Source organism: Catharus ustulatus, chromosome 2, assembly GCF_009819885.2.
Source record: "Catharus ustulatus isolate bCatUst1 chromosome 2, bCatUst1.pri.v2, whole genome shotgun sequence".
NCBI lineage: Eukaryota > Metazoa > Chordata > Aves > Passeriformes > Turdidae > Catharus > Catharus ustulatus.
Window position 1 is genome coordinate 22,445,795 of NC_046222.1, and position 23,959 is coordinate 22,469,753.

Genomic DNA, 23,959 nt, shown 5'->3' on the forward strand with positions numbered 1-23,959 from the left:
TAGTGGTTGATAGGGATTTTAATAACGATGTTTTTCTTACTACCCCTTCCCCCCCATTTTCTGTCTTTTTTGCACTGCAGATGTCGTTAAACCTTTGCCATCCCTGCTGCATAATGGTATTATATTCAACCATTATTTCACAGTTTGCCTTGCAGTCATGAAAATGACCTTACAAATTTTAAAGGCAGTAGTGGGGGAGGGAATAGATCTGTTCTCATTTGGCTGAATCAGGACTGCCTGGGTAATATGTTTACTTCTGTGTTTTTGGGTCCCATGGGATCCTTACCTAAAGTAGAATAATCTCATGTTCTTTTAGCAGACAGCTCCAATTCAACTATAAATGTATTCAGGTTAAGAGAGTTAGTGTCAATACTTGTATGCTGCTAAGGGGTTAAAACAGCACTGAAAGTGCAGGAGTTAGACTGGTATCTCTGGATTTGCACAAAATGTTTTTTGTTTATAAAGAGCATTCTAAGCCAGTCTTAGGTAAAATGCTTCACGGTGTCCTACTGTTGTAAAAACAAAGGCAGGTACAAGTTTACCTGTGTGAGTTAAAACAAATGAAACAGTAGACAAACGTGCATCTTCAATTGTAGCAGAGATAAGTGGTTAAAAATGCCTATTCTGTTCAAATTGCAAGTGTATTGAGTGTACATTTACTCATTGCTATGCTACTGTTTGTGCTCACTGCTTCACCTAGGATTTCTCCAGATTAATTTTGAGGCCAGATAGAAGTGACTTGAAGCTTGGTGTATCCCGCTACTTGGTTCCACAGGTGTGGAACTCACAGCAGCACTTAAACATACATGCACCTTCCAGATCCATTGTCCAAAACGTTTTGTTTTTCTGAAGAACAGCTGTTTGAATCCTAGCATCTAAAGTAGCTGATGGGCCTGATATGTAAACCCAGGTTTAGCTTGGATTTTCTGAAAATTACTGCTGTATATACTAAAACCCCTTTGTTTCTTCCAAGAACTGAGAAGAATTGGAAGTAAAAAACATATTTCTCAATATGTGATACTAATGCACTTGGTACTTCATTGACTATTCCTTATTAGAGACAGGACCATCTGGAGATAGTGTAGGTAAATCAATTTATGGAAAGTTTTGTATAGACCTGTGGATGCTCTTTCTTCAGACTCCCTAGAAAGAGGACAGACTCAGAGTAATAGCACTTGGTAGCAAGATCCGCACCTTAACATAGTAAAGTACGGGCTTTGTGCATATCACAAGTTGCCCTGGCTTACCAAATTACCTTGCATCAGCAGAAAAATAGTAGCTGTCCTCAGGCATTTCAGGTGAACATGATGTTGAGTTGTTTAGTTCAGGCTAACTGGGGCAGAGGTTATCTTGTGTTTGCTAAGGCATATACAAATAGCTGACAAGGCTGATCTGATGCTTATCTGGTGACTTGATCATGTGTCTGGGTCTTCATTTTTTTTTTAAGTGGTAGCATGTTCCTTGGGCTTGTCAAGGTCCAGCTGAGTAACACTCAACCACAGTAACTAGGTTTGAATTGCCTGGTATCTGATGCCATGGTAGATGATGCACAGTAGGTGGAGGGGATGTCAGCATCAGTATGTGAAGCTTCCTGTCTCTTAGCAAAAGAGAGGATATGGGGAGTGCACTCTGAAAGGAGAGATCTGTAGTGTCGAGGTCTTGTTAAATGAGGCCAAACTTATAGTTCACTTGGCCTGCCTTTTGTTGGAGTTTGATTCTGCTGGGAGAAGAAATACAGTGAGCATAAGCTGAAAACTCTCTGGCTGAATTTCTGGCTTCCTGCAGAGTGTTTCAGCGCAGCAGAATTCGTATTCTACATGTATTGACTGCATATTGACTGGTTAAATAGGTCTCTTGAAATGTGTTTGCTCTCTGTCCCATCTCATAATTGTGTGGCATTACAATTGCGTAAGCAGAACACAGGATGGAGAGGAAGTCAATCTCCTGTGCAAGCACAAAAATACAGCACTCACACTTCACTTTTGGGGTCCTACTTTGAAGCCTAATAAGATCAAGATTTTTTTGGAGGTACAGTAATTTCATGATTATAAGCCGCACCATTTGACTAAAATTTTGGTCCGAACCCTAAGTACGGCTTATAATCAGGTGCAGCTTATGTATGAACAAAGAATGAAAAGTTGCTGGCACCCACAAGTGCGGCTTATACTCAGTGCGGCTTGTAATTGTGAAATTACTGTAGTTGTTCTAGCAGACTAGGAGCAGCACTTAAGAGGAAGTCTGCTCAGTCAGAACTGGCTTTTGTTGGGGACTGCTGTGGTTGTTCAGTTGGTGCATTTGCCTTACCAATACTGACTGCTACCAAGCCAGTAATGTTTTAAGAGCTTTAACCTTAGCCTGCAGGCAGCTTGTGAACTACAGCATATTCAGGCTACCTTTCCATTCATGGCTGCACTTACCTTTCCTAGCCCTGAGCATTCATTTGTATCAGTTGAAAGGCTGGCCATCCTGACTTGTCTGTCTGCTGCAAGATTTGCTTTTGGGCTTCTTGTTTCATTTTAGTGAGGAGGGGGCTTGTTTGTCTTGTTGGTAATTATAGTTTAGGATTAACTTGTTTCTAAAGCATAAACTGATTGAGTTGGGATTGGCACAGGAAACTACTTACCCTCCAGGATTATAGTTCTATCTCTTATCTCTTGCAAGCGTGGCTGAGACAATCACAAAGCTGAGTCATGCCAGAAACCACCAAGAAGCAGAAGTAGCAAAGATCAGTGCTCCAACCACAGAATGTCACTGGGGTGCTCAGTGGATTTGAAATGGGTGATGGCATTTGAGCCTCTTTGTGCATTTTTGGGGACTGCAAAATAGCACAGGGTATCCCTTGTGTTCTTGTTCAATAGGTATGGAGGGAAGAACTGGTGCCTTAGACTGTGAGCATTGCCACTATTACAGATGTTAAAAGCAGAATTCTGAAACCAGCCTCAAGAAGAAAACTGTTATGGTTTTACTGACCTTCTTGCTTGTCTTTTATACAATAGACGCACATATTAATGAAAATTATGTTAACTTTGTCTTTCCCCAATGTTTCTTGCAGAATTCATAGGAATATTGAAGGCAAAATTAAAGGCATGGTACCTTGTGCTGTTAATTTATCAATTTGCACAGGGAAGTAGTGGTGTGTATTTGAAAATCAGCTCTGGACTTTGTTCCTGAAGGCAACCTACCTACCAAATGATTTACTGCTATCCTTACTGGGTTTCTGAGAGCTGGAAACAAATGCTGATGCAAGCTTGGGAACAATTTAAGCTGTAATAAAGCTTAGAATACTATGAAGGTTCTTCATAATGCTGTTCTTCTCTTTGTCTTTCTTAGCAGTGAAGGAGACTGTCTCTGACAATGACCTCTATGGGAGACTTTTTATAAACAGAGTTTTCCACATCACTGCAGACAAGATGTTTGAAATCCTTTTCACCAATTCTCACTTCATGCAGAGGTTTCTTAATTCCAGGAGTATAGTAGGTAATAAACTCTTCTCGCTTCTCTCTGTTACAAACTACCCTGAAAAATTTTACCTCTGAGAATTGCTAAATAGGGCTAAGTTGAATTTTAAGTTTCTGCTTGCTTTAAAAGACTTTTTAAGCAGTAAAGTTTCACTGTGAGAGAGAATATTTAAAGCTAGACTATTGTTTCCCTAGGTATGTACATATTGGAGTAAAAACCTCACTTCAGTGCACCACAAAACTGCACCTTAATGCTTGAATTTTGAGTAGGTTATTAAGTTGGTGCATTCTAGGGGGTGTTTCTGATCATATTGTGTCCCAGAAATAGTGAAATTTGTACAGCTGGTACAAAGGCAAAAATCATTGCATCTTCCTAAACATACTCACAGGCTTTAATTTTCTGGATGAGTAAATTTTATTCACTGAGACCATAAGAACAGAAAATTAAGTCAGAAAGGGTTATATTTATTCAGTGTCAGCTTGGAAGGCAAAGTGGCAAAAGCTTTTGATAATGCTAAGTGAATCTATTCCGCTTTTAGCAAATGGGAAATGACATTTTCATTTACAGTAATTTCACAACCATAAGGCCCACCGGACTATAAGGCACACCCCCGGGAGTTGGCAAATTTTGCAACTTTGTAGATCATATAAGGCGCACTGGACTATAAGGCGCACTTTTTTTTGCAGCGAGGCTCCGCCCCCAGCTCCCCCCGCGTGTTTGCTGGCCAAGGCCCCGCCTCCATCCGGCTGCTGTGGCACCGTGACCCCGCCTCCAACCAGGAGCCCTGGCCCTACCTCCAGCCATCAGCCCCCATCCCGCAGGCACCCAGCGGCCCCGGTCCTGCAGGCACCCAGCAGCCCCAGCCCCGCGGCCTCACCTCCACCCAGCGGGCCCCGGTCCCGCAGGCACCTGGAAGCCCCTGTCCAACGGGCACCCAGCAGCCCCGGTCCCGCGGGACCCACAGGCACCTGGAAGCCCCTGTCCTGCAGCCCCGCGGGCACCCAGCAGCCTTGGTCCCGCAGGCACCCAGCAGCCCCTGTCCCATGGTCCTGCAGGCACCCGGAAGCCCCGGCCTCGCCTCCACCCCACGGCCCTGGTCCTGCAGGCACCCAGCAACCCCGGTCTCGCGGCCCCGCAGGCACCCAGCAGCCCTGGTCCTGCAAGCACCCAGCAGCCTTGGTCCCACGGGCACCCAGCAGCCCCTGTCCCACGGTCCCGCGGGCACCCAGCAGCCCCAGTCCTGCGGACCCGCAGGCACCTGGAAGCCCCGCTCCCGCAGGCAACCAGCAGCTGCGGCCCCATTGGCACCTGGAAGCCCCGGCCTCACCTCCACCCAGCAGCCCTGGTCCCACAAGCACCCAGCAGCCCCGGTCCCACGGCCCCGCGGGCACCTGGAAGCCCCGGTCCTGCCTCCACCCAGCAGCCCCGGTCCCACAGCCCCGCGGGCACCCAGCAACCCTGGTCCCGTGGGCGCCCAGCAGCCCCTCTCCCATGGTCCCGCGGACACCTGGAAGCCCTGGTCCCGGGGCCCCAGCCTTGCTTCCACCCAGCAACCCCGGCCTTGCCTCCACCCAGCAGCCCCAGCCCCACGGTCCCGCGGGCACCTGGAAGCCCCGGTCCTGCAGGCACCCAGCAGCTGCGGCCCCGCAGGCACCCGGAAGCCCCGGTCCCGCCTCCACCCAGCGACCCCAGTCCTGCAGGCACCCAGCAACCCCAGTCCCGCGGCCCTGCAGGCACCCAGCAGCCCTGGTCCCGCGGCCCTGCGGGCACCTGGAAGCCCCGGCCCTACAGGCACCCAGCAGCCCCAGCCCCACGGGCCCCGCCTCCAGTCAGCAACCCCGGCCCCGCAGGCAGCCGGCAGTCCTGGCCCTGCGGGCACCTGGCACCCCCTGCCCCACAGCCCCACCTCCACCTGGCAGTTGCAGCCCTGCGGCCCCGCCTCCACCCAGCAGCCCGTGGCCCTTCCAGCTCCCCCCACGGCTTGCAGCTCTCACTTCCAGGTTTGCAAATTTCCGAACTTTGTACATCAGATAAGGCGCACTTCCGGGTTCGGGGGAAAATTTTAGTCAAAAGGGTGCGCCTTATGGTCGTGCAATTACTGTAATTGCTTATTCTTTTCTCCATCCTCAAGTCTCTCAGTAGATTCAGGCTCAGCTATTCAAAGCCTCACCTTTGTTTATTAGCAGACTACATGGGTATATTTTTTCCTGGAAAAACCCCACAAGTACTTTGAATCAGTTTTCTGTCTTTCCCTCTACTTCTGTTCTCAAACTCTTAAGAGATGATAGGGCGGACATAATGCCCTTCAGGTAATTTTTATGTGAGGTTTTGCATAACTTCTCATCTAGATGCTGTATCAACCCCTTGGAACAGAGACTCCAATGGCAATCAGTTGAGGACTTTGACATACACTGTAACGATTAACAATCCACTCTGTGGGAAGTTCACAACTGCAACTGAAAAGCAGGTACTGTGTGCATTTTTGTGTCTGTCTGCTGCCCTTTAAAGCAAGGGGTAGACAGGTCAGCTCTATGGTCTGTAAGTTCTGACTGTGGATTGAAGTTCAGTGAACTGAATGCGCATCTGCAGTTTAACCAGAGCATCTCTGAGGGTGGCTTGCAGTCTCTCTCACATTACTGAGCCAATGCTTGTTAAAGGAGGGAGGCTTCCTACTTTTACAGATGGCTGTAAACCACCACAAAACTTGTGGGAAAAAGTAGAAACATCTCTTAGGAACTGGGGGGTGAAAAGGTACAGTTAAAGACTTTCAGTGCCCACTTCTGGGCTCACCAGTATGAGAGGTGAAGAGTCTAACAAAGGGCCACTTAAGATGATGAGGGCACTGGAGCATCCTATATGAGAAATGGCTGAGAGCTGGAAATCTTCAAGACACAGATGGCTCAGGGGCATCAATCTTTGCTTTGTAGAAGTATCTGAAGGGAGGGTGCAGAAAATTTTGAGTCAGGCCCTCACCATAAAAGGCCAGCTCTAGATAGTCCTGCCTGAGATTTTGGACAAGACAAGCACCAGAGGTGCCTTCCAATCACAACCCCTTTGTAGTTCTGCTTTGGGAAAAGTCTCAGAGAAGAGCTGTGCTCATGAGGCAGTGGGCAGCCTTGCATCTGGTACTTGAGGTGGCAGTGGGAAGTCCTGCTGCTACCAATGCTGGCTGTAGTAGGAGGCACCTTCTCTTTTCCCACCCCACCTATAATTGATATTCTCTTAGCTGATTTTTACCATGGTTCTTTAGGGTTTCTCTCTTCTTAAGTTCACTTGGAGTTGGTTGATCCAGCCTAAGGAACTCAGGCTGAAAGGGGGCGGGAAAATTTGTGTACCATGAATATACCACCCTAATTTTTTTTTTTAATGATAGATCCTGCATAAGCAGAGCCAGAAAGGTCAGTCTTACCAAGTGGATGCTGAGGTCCTGACCCACGATGTCCCTTACCATGATTATTTCTACACTGTGAACAGATACCTAATCAGCCGCACATCCAGTCACAAGTGCCGGTTACGGTGAGCCTGGCTGCTGCATGGGGGAGGGGTAGAAGCCAAGGCAGGGATGTTCTGAGTTAATGATTAGGTTAAAGATCTGCCAGCAGCAAAGAGAATGTTGGATTCGCTTCTGAAAAATAAGCTTAGATGATTTCTTGCCATGTATATACTGTGCTTGGATCTCACTAATACTGTGAGAAATTAACTGAGATGTTGACTCTGAGGTACAGAACTCATCTCAAAGACTGAGCTGGGTCCTGAACAGCTTTGTGTTTTTGAGTGCAGCTGTTTGAGTGGGAGAAATTGGAAAAAATTGAGATGTTTTATTAGATTTCCCAGACATCCTAGCTAAGGGCCTGCAGAAGAGAATGGTTTCACAGGAATGTGCAGGGAAGATAAAATGTAATTAATTTTGCAAGGAGAGCACTCAAGTGAACTCTGTCTAGATATGGAATTTCCTCTCCCATTTGTTGAAGCATTGGAAGTGCTGCTGTCTTTAGTAAGAGCTTTTATCTCAAGCTTAATCAGTACTCAGGAAAGGTTAGCAAACCTGGATTCTATTCTGGCTGATCTCAGGTTGTAAAACTACTGAACTCTCCCTCTCTGTTGGGAGAAGAATGGGAGTAAGGTTCTTGAAAGACTGCTTTGGATTTTTTTTTGAGTGAATCACTCTTCTTTGAGACCTAGACTTGTTTTATCTGAGACATATGACAGCTCTAGGATAAGAGCAAAAACCTAGGTATACATGGTGCACAGAGCATATATGTATAGAACAGAAGGCACATGGTGATGTTACAGCTGGACTTACTAAACTGCTTAAAATGGATCAGAAACTCTAATTGAAAGAAGTTATTTTGTTACACCATACACAGTGGGCTTACATTGATTTGGAAGATTACTTAAAAAGTTGAAAAGAGTGTATTCTAGGATGGTCAGTGTTCTTGGCTGAAACCAATGACTTGTCTTTTATGACTAGCTTTGGGATTCACTCAGTTTTTAGAAGCATCCCTCTGAAGGATTCTAGTACAATTCATTTTTATTCTGGAAGCAGTATTGGTTAGCTTGACCTGAGGAATTCATGATAGAATGTCATTTTCCCCCCTGTCATGCTCATGGAAAGACAGATTATAATTTCTGTCTAGTCAGAGTAGGATGTGAACGCTTGATGTATGAGTTGTGATAAAGAATTTCACCTGCTATTGTAGTGCCCAGATAATATATCATGTACTCGTACAAAGTAAGAATCATTACTTTGTCTGGAAACCTGAATCCTATTTTAAATATATGTTAAAATGAGAATGCTTCAGAGGGTAGAAATCATCTGGTAGTCTGAGTCTGAAGGAAGACATTCCAAAATGCTTCCCATAATTTGGACATTTAGATTTTGATGCTTTAGTTGGAGATGTTGCCTTTGCTTCTGTCTCTTGCTTTTTTTTCAATGAAAGTGCTGCCCAGCTGGAGAGCAATGTCAGTTCCAGTTGGTATTTCAGATTTTAAACATAAGTTGGAAACCTGCTTCTGATAATAGATTTCTGCTATCACTGTGCTGCTTAGAACAGTACTCTTCCATTATTGCGTTCTCTTTGCTAGGGTTTCTGCAGAAGTGAAGTACAAAAAACAACCTTGGGGCCTTGTCAAGTCTGTAATCGAGAAGAATACCTGGGGAGGAATACAGGAAAACTTCAAACAACTTGGTGAGGCATTTTCTTCTTTGTGCTGGAGTAAGGAGGCTACCTTTGCCATGTATGTTTTTGTGTCTGTCAAACCTGGTTCCTCGAAGAATGGCTTGAAAAAAAAAAAAGCCAACACCTTAGCAGTCTTTAAGACAGAACTTCCTGTCATCAATGTATCTGCCAGTTCCAGGGTATGAAAGAAGCCTTGTGGTACTTGTCAAGGGGCTCTTGTATACCTGGCCATAATTGCTTTCAGAAGGAAGTGTGAGGAGCAGTAGGAAAGCTGTTATTCTCAACTGCATGTGCTTGTCTCTAAGAATTTCCTTGATTGTGCATATGAGAATAGAAGCAGTGGCACTTGGCAGGCTCCATGAATGTCTATTCACAGCCTGGCCAGCCACTGCTGCAGGCTCACAGTCTAACACAATTCCTCGTCTCACTCTAACAGTGTCTTGCAGTGCTCTTCCAATTGTTGTCTGGCATAGCACTGAATAATCCTACCTGGACTGAGTGTGCACCACCTCTACAGAGCGTTCCCGGTGTGCACTCTAGCAAATAGAACAGGGGTGGAGGTCAGGGTGTAGTTTGCCAATTATCTGCTTTAAGTTCATGTACTGGAAGGTGTGCTGGTCCCTCTTACTGCCACTTTGCATATCTCACAATTTGTTTTCAGCTTTCCAGCTTTCTTTTTGACAGTTCAGTAACCTTTTTTTTTCCACTGCAGAATCAGATCTCCTAATGGAGGAATATGCAATTAATCAGTCCATAGAAGACTCGGGGAAATTACTTGCTCTGAGACGAAGGCGACGCACTTTACACCGGGGTTTGGCAGAATCACTTCCCAAACGCTCTACCCAGCATTCCTCTGGTGATGTGGGAATAGAGTCTCAGGGCAGCTTAATAGGTAGGAATTTTTAATATCAAAGGTTTTCCAAAAAGTATGTTCAAGAAAGCATAACTCTTAAAATAGTGCAAGAATAGCACTTGTGTATATATTACTTTTGTCTGTGATACCAAATGCTTTAACGAGTTCAAACTTGCATAAAGTAGATTTGGAGCATGCATGATCACTTCTATCATGAGTGTCTCATGAAAAGTTAAACTTAATATCACCTTCAGTTTTAAAACAAACAAAAATCAGCCAAAATCTTAAATACTGCTCTGTATCTGCAAAGAATTGAAAAAGATTGGATCAGAGAAAAAAAAAAATCTGATCCTTGTAAAGTTTCTGAAAAATTGCTTTTTTTTCTTCAAATAACTGTGCACACAGGTCATGAGTTGATTAAACTTCACCACTTGCCTCTTGGCTCTGTCTTAGTTTTGTTTATTTATTTTTGATGTTAAGAAGTCTGTTTCCCATATGTAATTTCTGGGTCACTGAAGCATTTCTTGCAGTTCTACTGCCCTTAAGCACAAGAGACTTGGCCACCAGCATATACAATATTAGCTTCACCTATAGAGATGAAGAACATCTGTGCACTAGTCTGTACAAGAGGATGGTGGATCCCATGACAGAAGTTGAATTGTAATCAGTGAGGTAGATCTGAGTACAATTCCCTAAAGAGGGAGACAGCACTTCCCTAAAGAGAGAGTATAGATAGCACTGAGAGAATATTTGGATCAGCAGCATGTGTAAAGGACTCTTTACCCATGTGAAACTGCTTCCTAATTACAGTAAATTCACGAATACAAGCCGCACTGAGTATAAGCCGCATCTCTGGGTGTTGGCAAATATTTCGGTTTTTGTCCATAAATAAGCCGCGCCTGAATATAAGCCGCTCTGTCGTTCACAGCGAGGACCTGCATGCAACAAAGTTGCCAAATACTAACAGAACCGCGGCATGGCGGGGGGTTACTGGCTCAACTAAGGCTGTGTAGGCTCGGCCCGCTAGGGGCAGCTGACGGGGCCAGGTGGCCCAGCTCGGTGGTGCCGCTCAGGGCTGGCCGCCACCTCTGGGTTCGCTCGCCCCGGCCCCGCTCCCGCCGCGGCGCCGGCCGGGCACGGAGAGAGCGCCCCGCTCACGCCGCGGCGCTGGCCGGGCACGGAGAGAGTGCCCCGCTCACGCCGCGGCGCTGGCCAGGCATGGAGCACCCCCTGCTCCCGCCACGGCACCGGAGGGCGGGGGCAGAGCACCCCCCCTCCTCCCCGGGCCACGGCAATGGCGGCGCGCTCCCCCCCCCATCCTCCCCGAGCTGCGGCAATGGCGGCGCAGGGCCCCCGTCGGCTCCCCGGGCTGCGGCAATGGCGGCGCGGGGCCCCCGTCGGCTCCCCAGGCCGCGGCAATGGCGGCGCGCGCCCCCCCCCCCCCCCCCCCCCCCCCCCCCCCCGTCCTCCCTGGGCCGCGGCAATGGCGGCGCAGGGCCTCCCCCGTCCTCCCCGGGCTGCGGCAATGGCGGCACGTCCCCCCCCTGCTCCTCTCCGAGCCGCGGCAATGGCGGCACGGGGCCCCCCCGTCTCTCCCCTGGGCTGCGGCAGAGGAGGGAAGAGAGCTCTCCCGCCTCTCTCCCCGCCCCCTGTGCTGCCTGCAGGCAGCCAGGGCAACAGAGTAACACTGTAACAATCGCAAAATGCTGGCTTTTACTGGCAGGTGCTTGGCTCTGCGCCCTGGCTGGCACGTCTGGGGTTGTAAATATCAGAAAATTATTCACATATTAGCCGCCCCCGAGTATTAGCCGCACTTCCGGGTTTCCACCAAAATTTTTGTCAAATTGCTGCGGCTTGTATTCGTGAAATTACTGTACTTAACTTTGCTACTGTTGCTCCACCTCTTCAGATGAGCATGTCTCTCAGTGTGCACTACAGCTTTTTTGTATGTCTTTTGTCCTGGGCAGGATGTGCAAAATTAATTATATTTAAAGATCAATGTGCCCACAGTGATAGGTGCTCAGTTTGGGGAGAACACCCACATTTTTTTCCTTCAGTGTCTTATCCTTGTTGCCTGATGAATAGCAGATGGCCTTTCAAAAGGCTGTTTTCAGGACAATAGATAAACAAGCCAGTAAGGATGGACAAGTTACAGGAAAATGTGACTGACACTGGTTGTGAGAAAGATGAATGTGAGAAGGAGAACAAGCAGGAGAGAGCCACTTTGCAGCCTGTCTGCTGTGTGAGACTAGCAGCACTATGCTTGTTAGTAATGGATGGACTGCAACCTTCTCAGGCTAGTCAGGTTTAATGTGACCATGCCCCAGCACTGTGTTCTCCCCAGCACAGTTGAGTAGGGAGAATTCTGATGGAAGAGTCTGACTGTTCAACCAGCTTCTCAGAGATGACTGCAAAATGCCCTGGGGAACGTTGGAGGTGGTCCTGTGCACCTACATGACCTGATTTTTTTTTTTCTATCAGAAGTTGTTGACCTATTCTGTGTGAAGTGCTGGGCACAGACATATATCTATCTGCAGTTGTCCTTTAGGAATGTTCTTTAGTACTTTTTAACCTCCTTCTCTTCCATGCCCTATAGGAAGGAAAAGAGATGCACTAAGTAGGACCACTGCCATCATTGTAGTAATGAGTGTCTTGTAAGTATTCACTTGCATTAAAATGTTGCTTGACTCAAGCTCATCTTGGTTTTTATCTATATTTGTTCATCATTTGTATGTTAAGATTGAATGTAGCATGATAAACTAATTTGAGTGGAGGATGCAGGTATAAAAGGGGAATGGGTTGACTTGGAAATGACATGCAAGATGAAAATGCTGACTTGTCAAATGAGTGTAACTTGCAGGTTTTCTTAGGTCTGATCCTATTTAAAAAAATTAAGTCTAAAATCTACTAATTTCTTATTTTAAAAATTCCTAAAAGACATACTTTTATTTCTGTTTGCCATTACCCAGCCTAATGGTAACTGCTAAGACTTGTTCAGATATATACTAATTTTCAGTATAGTGCTGGCCCACACCTTTTTTCCTCCCAGGATTCTGGGAGGATTCTGTTTCCTTCGCTGTCTTTAGCCACGATCTTGTGTTTGTAGCATTGCAACTGAAATTGTTACAAAACTTGATTTTTGTTTTCTTGTCTCTACAGTTTGCTGCTCTTGGTCTTGCTGAATATAACACTGTTCCTCAAACTGTCAAAGATAGAGCATGCAGCTCAGTCCCTTTATCATGTCCAGCTTCAGGAGGAAAGCTCTTTGAAGTAAGTTGAATTCACGATCTTTGCTTGCTTTCTTCTTCAGCTTATGTGTGAATCTGATCTAAAGAAATAAATCATATACAATGACATTTAGTGGCAAGTTTTCAGAAGTGGCTGGGTCTTGCTGTGCTTCTGTGGTCTATGCTGAAATCCAGTGACATGTCTGACTGCATCTTGCAGTAATAAATTTCTCCTTTGACAAGCTGTTTTGGGAGAAATGTTAACCTTAGTTTGCATTTATCAGCCTGCTGTGACTCATCTTCTGTGAATATCATAGTGCTGATCACAGAACCAAAGTGTTCATCCTGTGTGAACCAGCATGTTCTCAGATGGAATGTTAAAGATTCATTTAGCTTTTTAGCTTCTCTCTGTGAGTCTCTTACTAAATCTCTTCTTCACAAACTTCCATGTTAGGTGCCTTTTGTACTCAGACACAGAACAATGTTGCTTCCTCTTGAATATAGTATCAACAAAAAGTTAAAAACCATATCCTGATCTTGAGACTGGAAGGAATGTGGGAACCTCCCATAGTGACCATCTCAGAACTGGTTAGAGCAACTTTCTTGATAAGAAAGATCTTGCTCCCTGAAGTATGGACCTTACATCATAAATGTAGCGTGAGCAGAATTTTTTCGTGGTGGCTGCTGCCTGCAAAGATCTGAGGTACTAGCTTCAAGAAAATGGATTGGAATTCAACTTCAGGCAGCCTTTATGTGGCTTTTGTAAGAGGATGCTTTTAGCAATGGCAGATCTATGGTGAGAGAACAGTTGCTTTTAGAAAGCCTTTGAGATTCTTGTTTCATGTTTCTGATGTAATCTCAATCTTTTTCAGCATATCCCCAGAAATTGTATCAAAAGAGGAGATACCTCAATATGATAAGGAACAGGTTAAACATGTGAAGGGAGTTTTAAGAGACTCAATTGAAATGCTTGAGCAGGTAGGTCTGAAAATCCTTCCTGGTGGTGATCTTGTTTTTCAGCAGCTCAAGGTTTCTCCCTTGTGTTATCATAGTTTTTGTTTGATGTGACATGGTGCTAGAAAAAGTTTTCTTGATCTGTTTTGCCCTAGGCTTGAGTTTAGTTAACGGCCAGTATTTGTTTCTGATATTTTGGGTTGCTTTGATTTTGAATTTGTTTCTTGGAGGGTTGGGGGTTTTGTTGGTTGGTTGGTTTTGTTTGGGTTTGTTTGTTTGTTTGGGTTTTTTGTTAGGTTTTTTTTTTCCTTTCCTTTTTTTTGTTGGTGTAGTTTATTTTATTTGACTAAGATGTAAGTACCCATGTTAATTTTCTTAAACTTGTTTTCTTAAGCACTTGTCAAGTGCTTAAGAGATGTGTTAATGCAGTTCTGAATCATGACAAAGCAAAGACTGGAGTATTTCAAAACAGATTCCCTTTTCTAAGAACACTCATTAAAATTTGTGAAGTCTTTTCCCATCTTATTATGGGGTTTCTTCATTCAGATTTATCCTGGCATTTGCTCCCCACTACTCTTCTAGATATTGGCAACAGCTTCACATAGCATTGGTATCAAGGGGATACCTAATCTCCAGTGAAAAATTTCTGCAGACCATATGTTTCTGGAGGCTCCACAGAAGAAAATCCTTCTTCACAATAACTTAAAATGTCATGCTCTTTTATACTACAGACACACACACACAAAAAAGTTGAATAGTGTTGTCTCTCTCTGATCCTGAAGTCCATGACTGTTACAATCTCTAGGCTGAAATTTCAACTCAGTAACTGAAGGACAGTAAATTCATGGTTTAGTTTTTACTTACTACTTGGGAATGTTCTGGTTTTAACTTTCTTTATTAAATCTTAAAATGCATTGGAATAAATTACTAGCTCAGGAAAGCTGGAAGGAGAGTTCACGTGTACCTCTGTCGTTTGCTCTTTGTTCTTCCATGCACTAAAGGACGTTAGAAAAAGAAACCAAATTTTATACTCCTTGCTTAGAACTGTTTCTGCATGCACAACTGCTATTAATCTATTAATTAACTACTTTGATCGCAACTTGAAAAAGCCTGAATACTGGAAGTTTCACTTTAGAGTTTTCTGGTTTCCTGGTTTTCATGCCCTTTTTATTTTCTCTATTATCTAAACAATTCCTAATTTTGAAGTGTTAAGTGCTTTTTGAACACACAGTGTAAAAAAAGAAAAGTGAGAATTTTGCCACTTTTTTATCCAGAATAACACTTTTTGTCTGGAAGTCCTGACACATCTTAGTGCTGGCTAACTTGTGTTTTCTGAGGGTTGTCAATAATCTAAACGTGTTTTGTGCACCAAAATGCACTAGGAGGGCCAGGTACTAAAAGAAAATTCATGTTGTGTTGCCATGTTCCTTGGAGTATTTGCATTGAACATTATTTGTGACTAAAAATGAGTGGGGTGGTTTATGTTCTGTGCTGTTGTCTGGTGAGGTGTTAAGACGTTATCATCCTGGACTGTCAGTATTTATAAACTCTACAGAGTGTAGCTGTTAGGAGAGCACAGTAAGCCAACTGTTTATGGAAACAGGGAGGAGGAAATCATATGAAGTCTTTAAAAGAAAAGGAGGAGGGAGACTTTATTTTCCTAATGTCACTCACCCATGCAGGAGACTGACTTAAGTAATTGTTGGGGGGGATGATTGTGTCTTCACAGCTGAAGATTTCCCTTTCCATGCTCCAAAGAAGCTTTGACCACTTGAACCGGACACAGAGCAGCAAGACTGAGAGTTAATAGCCATATCAGTTTTTCATTCAAGACATTGGAAGAACAGATGTATGTGTGAGGACTTGTGGGGTAGGGATTGTACCTGTCTCCTCTGGACTCTTTACTGTTTAGCTCAAAAGCTGCACAGAATAAAGGTTTGTGGAAGAAGTAAGTTGGGTTCTGCATTGCCATAGCTTGGCAGTCTTGTCTCTCCTGCCAGCCTTCTACCCTGGGGAGTCTCAATTCCAAACAGTGTAGAGCTTTTGGATCCATCCCATGGTGAGTGAGCGAGGACGGTTTTTCTGCTGGTGAACAGATCTGAACATTTCAGAGGGGGAAAAACACCCTCAGCAGAGAACTAGGCTTATCTCTTATGAAATTGCAGCTTTTTGTGTCAATGTAGAAAATGACCATCAGTGAAGAGTGTTTTGGAGAAAAAAGAATGTAGTGGATTCATAGCCACAGGATCTTCATAGGCTTTTTTTAACCTTGGGGACCTTGTGAAACAAGTCACCATCTTAAGGAGGAATATGCCTAAGATTAATTAACAGGAAAGGGGTTGATATCTCTTGCATACTGCAAGCTTTGGCACGCTGCCTTTTGCCATATGTTTCCAGATCTCTCAGAAATTTTAGCCCTCGGTGTTTTCCCTCCATCAAGGGCTGTGCTTCAGTGCTTCAGCATGGTGTACCCACTAATGATGAAACACCTTTTCATATGCTTCAAGCGTTTTTTAAGCAGGTTGAGGGAAAGAACATGATCCAGAAGGAAAACGCAAGGACGCCCTGCCTCGAGGCCGTGTTTGGAGGGCAGCGCTGCCTCGGGCGGTGCTCAGCCCGTCGGGCGGTGGTGCAGAAGCAGGGGGCGGGGGATCGGGGGGTCCGGGTCGCCACCTGTTGCGCTGCCGCTTTAAGGCAGGTGCCCCCGCGTGACGGCGGCCCCGCCCCCGCGCGCCCATTGGCGCGCGCCGCCGTCAGGTGGACGGTCCGGGCAGGGGCTCCGCCCCCCGCACACCTCGGGGCGCGCGCGGCCAATGGCGGGCGGGCGCTGCGGCGGGGGCGGGGCCGCGGGGCGGGGGCGGTGGCGCGCGCGGGGCACCTGAGGCGGTGCCGCCGGCGGGAGCCGCTCGCGGCCCCGCTGGAGGGACGGGGCGGGCGGCGGCGATGGAGGAGCCGCTCTGCTGCTGCGAGTACGTGGACCGGCGCGGCCGGCGCAACCATCTGGTGGCGTGCTGCTGCGACTGCGAGGAGCTGGACGACGGCTGCGACAGGTATCGGCTCCGCGATCCCCCGGGGGCCGCCCAGCTACGGGACACACTCCCGGCGGCGGCGTCCCCGCGGAGTTGCCGCTCTGAGGGTGCGGAAGCCGCGCTCCGCTTCCCTGGAGACTTGTCGGGAGAGAGAGAAAGGGGAAGGGGTGGGAGCGGGACGGGGCAGGGGCCAGGGCGCTGGAGCGCGGCTGCCCCGGTGCCAGGCGGCGCTGTGCTCCTCCCGCTCGCAGGTGGCTGACGTGCAAATCCCTGCCCCCGGGAGCGCTGGAGAGGATCGCCGACGCCATCGCGGACCGGCTGCGGGTCCCCTGGTTCTCGGGGGCTGTGAAGATCAACATCAGCCTCGTGCCGCCGCTCGTCCTGCTACCCGTCTTCCTCCACGTTGCCTCCTTGCACTTCCTGCTGGGGCTCATCATCCTGACGTCCCTGCCCGTCGTGGTGCTGTGGTATTACTACCTCACCCACCGGAGGAAGGAACGGACTCTCTTCTTCTTGAGCCTAGGGCTCTTCTCCTTGGGATATATGTACTATGTGTTTCTCCGGGAGGTGGTTCCCCGGGGCCACGTGGAGTATTCCCAAGTGGTCACTCTCACGTGCGGGTTAATTCTTATGCTTGCAGCCCTGTCTCGAGCCAAGAAGGACCCTGGCTACCTTCCCATCTCAGCTGGCAACGAGAAGCCATCGCACCAAGGTTTGCCCAACAAGAGTGTTAGAGGGAGCTCCAGCGGGCTCCATAGCATCTCGGGTGCTGGCAGCAGTCTCACTGTGAATGGGGAGGCTAAAGGTTATTGCAGGATGTCAGCTGAGCAGCCAGAAGGTGTGAAAAAGGACTGGTGCATTAAATGCCAGCTGGTCAGACCAGCCCGAGCAGGGCACTGCCGGCTTTGTGGCAGGTGTGTGAGGAGACTGGACCATCACTGTGTCTGGTAGGTTTTGTACTGCAGAGGCTCCCTGTTTTTTCTCTCTGAGTTCCCTCCTTTTTATAGTAAACTGCTTTTTTTACAGTTCCTGGTAAATAGAGTTGCTTTTGCTATGTGCAAGACCTTATGATATTCTTTAAATACAGAAAGCTTTGTATTTACCCTTTAAAAGAACCAGTAGAATAACTGTTTATTCTGAGTGGGTTGACCTGATAGCTGAAAGCTTCTATGGCATACTTTTAAATTGCCTTTACTTCTCTGTTTTTCATCACTTTGGGATTGTTTTTGGTGTGGGTTTTCTTGGACTTTTTTCTTTAGACTTGGTCTGGGGTGCACTAGCAATCCTGCAGTTATGTTGCATTAGTGCCCTCCTGGGGCAAGTGAACCCAAAGCTGCCTTTTGGGTGTATGTGTGGTGCTGGAACCAAGTAGGTTATAATATGTCTCAGCAAAGAATATTACCCTTGCTAAAAATTTGAGGCAAACAGTCTGCTGCTGTTACCCTACAGCTCTATTGTCTTGTGTTTATAACTTTTCTCTATAAAGTTATAAAGCTCCTTTGAACATTTTTCAAAGTTCTTAGCCTGTGTCACCTGGAAGCACCTTGGAAATCAGGTTCTCTGACAGCTGGGGGAGGGAGAAGAAATAGAAGACAGTTTCTTTTTTTAAGCAAAGTAATCTTTTCTTTCCTTTTGGAGGATTAACAGCTGCGTAGGGGAGCAGAACCATCAAGCTTTCATCCTTGCACTCTCCTTCTTCATGCTCACCTCTATGTATGGGATTACCTTGACCCTGCACACCATCTGTAGGGACCAAACTCCATTTGTGGCTTTGCTCTACTGCCCTGGGGCCTATTCTGACTACAGGTGAGATATCTGTCTGGGAGAGAGCTGGGGTGGGGGCAGGCTTGCTCAGGCAGCTTAGCTCCTGTTCCTTGTTCCTGAACACAAAGTACTCCCTAAAAAACTCTGGAACGTAAAGACATGTCTCTTCTTTCAACAAGGTGAGCAGCTTGAGCCTTGGAGAGAGCTCACTATTTATTTGGAAAAAGTTGAAGGAGCTAGGACTTGAAGTATTTATTGTGTTATGCATAGATGTAAGTATGTATGCCCCCTGATGCAGGTAATGGTCTGACAGCCTGGAATCCACATGCTGTCCGTCCCTCTCACTCCTCACTATTTTATCTAGTGACTGTCCTCCAAATTACCTGCCTAGAACATGCCCTGTGTGGCAGGGAAGGTGGTGGGAGCTGTTGGACATGAGTTCAGAGACCAGCACTACCATAGATGGGCAGAGCACTGCTAATACACAAGTGACTCTTCCTTCCTCTACTCCATCTCATGACCTATTGAGTAAGAACATCCTGGGGTCCTTAAAGCCTGAGCACCATTACAACAGGAAGAGTAAAGAGCTAGGTTGTGTGACAACAGTGTGCAAGAGTAGCTCTGATAGCAGTAAAAGCTCTCATTAAGTAAGCCCTGAAGCTTTAATTTTGAGAAAGCCTTTAAGGATTATCTGATGAAAGCAGCGAAGTGAGATCATTGTGGCAGATGTAGACAGGGATTTGAAAGGACAGTGATTACCAGGGAAAGTCACTTTAAAGCAGCTGTTCCAGTACTAAATGGCTTCCTTCCCATCTTTTTCCCTGCTGCCAGCTCTGCTCTGTCGTTCACCTGTGTATGGTACTGTGCCATTGTAACAGCTGGCATGGGATACATCCTCCTCATCCAGCTGTTGAACATCAGCTACAACGTGACTGAGAGGGAAGCTCGGCTGGCTCTGCGGGACAACACTGGGCGCAGACTGCTGGGAGGGTTAGTGATAGACACTGGCCAGTATAACAGGGGACTCCTGGGCAACTGGGGCCACTTCCTGAGCCTGGGGTCTTCTCCTCCACAGCACTCTGCTGAGGACATCGTGTGACAGCCCTCTTTCTGCAGATGGTAGTGTGTCCTGGCTCACTGACTTTGTTTAGCAGGGGAGCAGCCGCTCCCACCAGGACTCCTTCCTTGCACAACTTTTCCTCATGGTCAGTGTGCGGGCTGTCCCCTCACTGACAACACCAGATGTTTTCCAGGTGGAATTTTTCTTCACGTGCTGTGAGCCAGCAAAAGGATGCAGAAAGCAGTAAGCCATATGTGCCGATGGGGAGAGGAGGAGCCTGCTGCCTTTTTCCAGCATGGGAAACAGCACAAAGAGCACAAGGTTTTGGGAACTTGAGTTTCCCTTAGATGTGAATACTGGCATCAGGAGGAACCTGCTGCTGGGCTTCAGAGACTACTGGTTCCTGCAAGGGTTAAGGAATGCCTGGGTTGTACCTGCATGTGGCATTTTGGAGAAATCAGAAGAGTGAACTTTGGATATGGATAACAGATGGACCCCTGCAGAAACCAGGTTCTTTGACTAAAATAGACTTGTCTAGGCAGTCACTGGGCAGCACTCTCCTCTCTGGTGCATTTATTTATTTATTTTTACTATCTCTGATTCCATCCAGCTGTGTACATGCTTCGATTAAGTGCCTTTGTAGCTACATTCCTGTAGGACTTTGTAAGATCCCTTCACCTCTTGACCCCTAAAGTTGTTATTCTGTCCCTGTCTGTCTAAATGAGTGAAAAGAGATCCCACTATTCTTTTTGCAAGCTGGGTCTGTATTGGTTTGAAGGCTTTGCTCTTCTCCCTCAAAGTGTTTCTGGACTAGTTACGGGTTTTGACATGTGACAGCAGGTAAATGTGCCAAGTAAGGAGTTTTGAAACAACATGTAACGGTGAATTCCAAGGGTAAGCCAAGAGTGCTGTCTGTCTGGTATTACTGTAGCTTTATGGAAATTACCTTCATCCTCTGTCTATGGGAGAAGGAAGTCTGTGGGAGAGTAGGCAATTCTGCTAGCAGCATATTTGGTAGGTAGCATCTTGGTTGTGTTGCTTTTAACATAGTGATCTTGTCTCCTCTCAAGCCGGTTACTATGGGGCTTGCCTGACTGTAGATCTGTTTTCTCAAGCCAAAATGCCAAGCAACAGATCAACCCTAAGGTACATAGGGAGAGGTAGAGGATGTGTTGGAAGGGTTTGTTTTTAGGATAGGTGACCTGTACTGGCAGGTGAATGAACCTGTTGAAATGTGCTCTGCAAGAGTGCCATGTTTTCCTCATCAGGCTGCAACTGTATGATGGTCTTGACTTGAGCTTCAGCCAAAATAACAAGGTTTTGGTGGCAGTGGTTTCTGGATTTTGTGGGTGGGATTTTTTTCTTGCTTTTTGTTTTAAACCCTTTATGTATGCTGTTGACCCTGCAGTATTAAGAAACATCTGGCTGAAACAGCAGGGGACCATGGCACAAGAATTACAGGTTGAGCCTAAGATGCAAAAGAGGAATAAGAGCTTTGTCCTAGCTATGGTGCTTTCAGGCACATGCAGTACACATGGGTCATGCCTGCCCTGGAGTGTATGGGCATGGCAGGCAACTGCGGGATGTTGGGCAAATGATGCACATTCAATGTGCTGCTGTGCAGTAACTTTGACAAATGGATAGATGGTACATGGTGCCAAAAGAAAGCAGGAGCTGTCCCTTGGGATCGCTACCATATTTTTTGTGAGTGCTCCTCATGACATGTCCCAGTTTAAGATAAAGACTGTGTCCCTCTTTGCACTGTTTGGTTTCCTCAAGTGGTACTTTTTATAACCAGCAGATGATTGAGGAGCAGCTACATTTGGAATGTGGCTGTACAGTTACTGAATATCCCTTATTTCCTCTTGACCCTTTTCATTCAGTTAGCAGTTCTTTATAAGGAGGTGAAGGGGTAGCACTTTTGCTTCCTACCTCTAACCAAGCGCAGTAGGAAGTTATGACCACTTTCTTGACCCTGATTTGAATAAAAAGATACTCTGTTGCACTGCGCAAAATGTTCCTTTATGACCTTCTGTTTGGACCTTGAAGCGTGATCCTAGTAGTTCAAATTGAGACGAAGTTGCTTCCACTTGAGTTGTATGTAAATGTTTCCAATATATATTTTGTGATGTCTGCTGAGATTGTCGAGCTTGGCAACCCTGGGGATAAGACTGCTGTGGGCTAGTGGGATCTTCTTAGATCTTATCCTGCTGGCACTGAGGAAGATTGAGGCAGAAGGATCTCCTGGGCTAAATGAACCATTGCAGTGGAGACAGTCAATTTGTCCATCCCTGTGTACTGCATGCCCAGGAATCAATAATGTACCCACAGGCTGAACGAGCTCTGAGAGGTTTTGCAGGTTTGAGGTAAGTGATTTCTCAGAGTTTTGCTGATCCTGGCTGGAGAAAGCAGAGCAGATCGCAGGGCACTTCCCTGGCAGTGGTGACCCTGTGGTGCTCGCTTGCTCCCACAGGCAGTGATTGGTTGCACCTTTGCAGCCTGTCTGTCACTCTAGCCTTGTCCCTTGTCTCTCAGTGAGCTCATAGTGACTAGGAGGTCTCATCTGAACTGCTTACACTGAGACTCTCTCTTGCTGTTCTCCCAGGCACCATGGAATTTGGAGTGCAGATTAGGAACAAAGGACCTGAGACTAATGTAACCATTCCATACCTTGGTCAAACATTCTCCAGTAGAGTAGGGGTGAAGTGCTAAAGTAAATTTCGTTTTTTTGCACTGGCTCCAGGGGGAATTGAGACCATTCAGGGAACTAAAGGGTTGCAAGGATGTTTTTTTTTTTTCTAGGAGGAAAATGCAGTGCTGGTTGCTCAGTGAACAGGAAGTTCAGGTGGCTGTAGTCTGTGTAGTAATGGTGACTGTTTCTTTGACGGCATGGCATTGGTTTATCTCCCTGATAGGATTTGCTTTGTGAGATGAGCATAAAATAATAGGATATTTAAAAGGCATATAAATGGGTGGAAGAGTTTCAATCCTTTCAGATGTTTACTTGGGAACTTTCCTTTTAACATCCCTGAGAATTAGCAGGAAATCCTTGGAGGGTAATACTCCCTTTGCAGTTATTGCAAGGGCAAACTGTTGTGATCTGGTGTGAGCTTGGTACCGACCATGCTGGTAGAAAAATGTTAAAATCTAGACATACGGAACCAGTCCTTGGGCTCCTTTGTGTTAGTAGCTGCCTAGGTCCATGCTGCCTGGGAGTTGGAGCATTGAGAGCAGCCTGCATGTGACAGGGGAGTTGTGGGTTGTGTGTGACCTTCAGGCAAGGACCGGTGTCTCACTTGTAATGCTGTATGCCTGGCAGTGCAGAAAACAGTACCCTGCTGGCTCTTAAAAGATTTCCTTGTGTGTGAAGAGAGGACTTAAAGCTGATCAAGAACAGGGAAGGATTTTGGTAATAGCCAGCCTTGATGTTTATCTAGCAGACTTTGGAAGTTAGTTTATCTTGCTTTACCCATGACCTTTTAAGAGGCATTTGTTGTTTCACAAATAGTGTGGACTTCTGCAGACCAGACAGCTCTTAGGGGGCCAGGGTTCTAGTGTTGTTCTTGTTGCTGGTGTTGTAGTGTTACACCCTCTGTGTCTGAATGCCATCACCCCACTGATTGGTGTCTGTAGTAGGAGCAGCGCACCATTAAGTAGACCCTGTAAGTGGTGGCTTTGCATTCTTTAAGTATGTTTTCCTGCGTTGTGCTTTTTTGTAAGCAAGTCACAGGTCCTCACATCGACTGTTTCTCCATTTAACTTGTCCTCAAATGACAAAAGTCACTGGTGAGCCTGAGCTGGTGCTGCTTGTGACTCCTAATCACATCTCAGCCTTCATGCTTTGATGGTGCTTTCTTTTTCCCCCTTCAAAGTAGGTTGCTTTCAAGTGTCTTAATGAAACCATTTGCTGTAAAATTTCTTCTGAAGATAAAATGGATACTGCCTCACTGCCTAATGTCTTAATGTGCTTGGTTTTTTCCTTCTATATGAATGTATATTGCCTCATTAGGGCAGGAAGCGTGTGTGATTATGGATGTTTTCCTCTATTTCTTTCAGTGAAAAATTCTACAGTTACCTAGGATTTTTTTTTCTCCACTACCAGAATGTTCATGCAGCAAAAATCTGTCTGCAGGCAGGTGAGGTTCTTTCTGAAATGTGAGAAATTCAGCCTTCAAAGATCTTGTCTTTATAGAATTCTTCTAATGATAATGTGAAGAGTGATGGACCCTGGAAGAAAGTGGAAAGTGTTGTTTTTTTTTTTTTTAAAGTTGAGCTTTAGGAGGAAACTTTGTAAAACATTTGTGAGCTTTTTTTGGAGAGGCTGATGTGTGTATGTTTGTGTCTATTTTGCATCATGTTCAGTGTCTCCAAATGGGTATCAAATGGATCAAAATAAATTAATGGAAATGATCTGTGGAGTGGCCTGTTGATTT

The 23,959-nt window shown here is 46.1% G+C and overlaps 2 protein-coding genes across 5 annotated transcripts in view; both read left to right on the forward strand.

Moving 5' to 3' along the window:
* The window catches only part of GRAMD1C (GRAM domain containing 1C), a 56,118-nt gene extending 40,493 nt beyond the window's left edge, over positions 1 to 15,625 (forward strand). For 3 of the 4 annotated variants that reach the window (XM_033052303.2, XM_033052307.1, XM_033052306.2), the window contains exons 10-18: positions 3,331 to 3,477; positions 5,808 to 5,926; positions 6,833 to 6,975; positions 8,545 to 8,648; positions 9,352 to 9,531; positions 12,089 to 12,146; positions 12,652 to 12,762; positions 13,592 to 13,697; positions 15,403 to 15,625. In XM_033052303.2, the coding sequence (XP_032908194.2) occupies positions 3,331 to 3,477; positions 5,808 to 5,926; positions 6,833 to 6,975; positions 8,545 to 8,648; positions 9,352 to 9,531; positions 12,089 to 12,146; positions 12,652 to 12,762; positions 13,592 to 13,697; positions 15,403 to 15,480 (1,046 nt within the window). In that variant the 3' untranslated portion in view covers positions 15,481 to 15,625. The remainder of the gene's footprint in view (positions 1 to 3,330; positions 3,478 to 5,807; positions 5,927 to 6,832; positions 6,976 to 8,544; positions 8,649 to 9,351; positions 9,532 to 12,088; positions 12,147 to 12,651; positions 12,763 to 13,591; positions 13,698 to 15,402) is intronic. The other variant, XM_033052304.2, reaches the window with a different exon arrangement.
* Positions 15,626 to 16,586: 961 nt separating this feature from the next.
* ZDHHC23 (zinc finger DHHC-type palmitoyltransferase 23) lies at positions 16,587 to 23,936 on the forward strand. The gene is made up of 4 exons (XM_033052983.1): positions 16,587 to 16,723; positions 16,954 to 17,649; positions 18,341 to 18,508; positions 19,298 to 23,936. Exons 1-4 carry the CDS (start codon positions 16,617 to 16,619, stop codon positions 19,563 to 19,565), a joined length of 1,239 nt encoding a protein of 412 aa, XP_032908874.1. The 5' UTR covers positions 16,587 to 16,616; the 3' UTR covers positions 19,566 to 23,936.
* Positions 23,937 to 23,959: the final 23 nt, after the last annotated feature.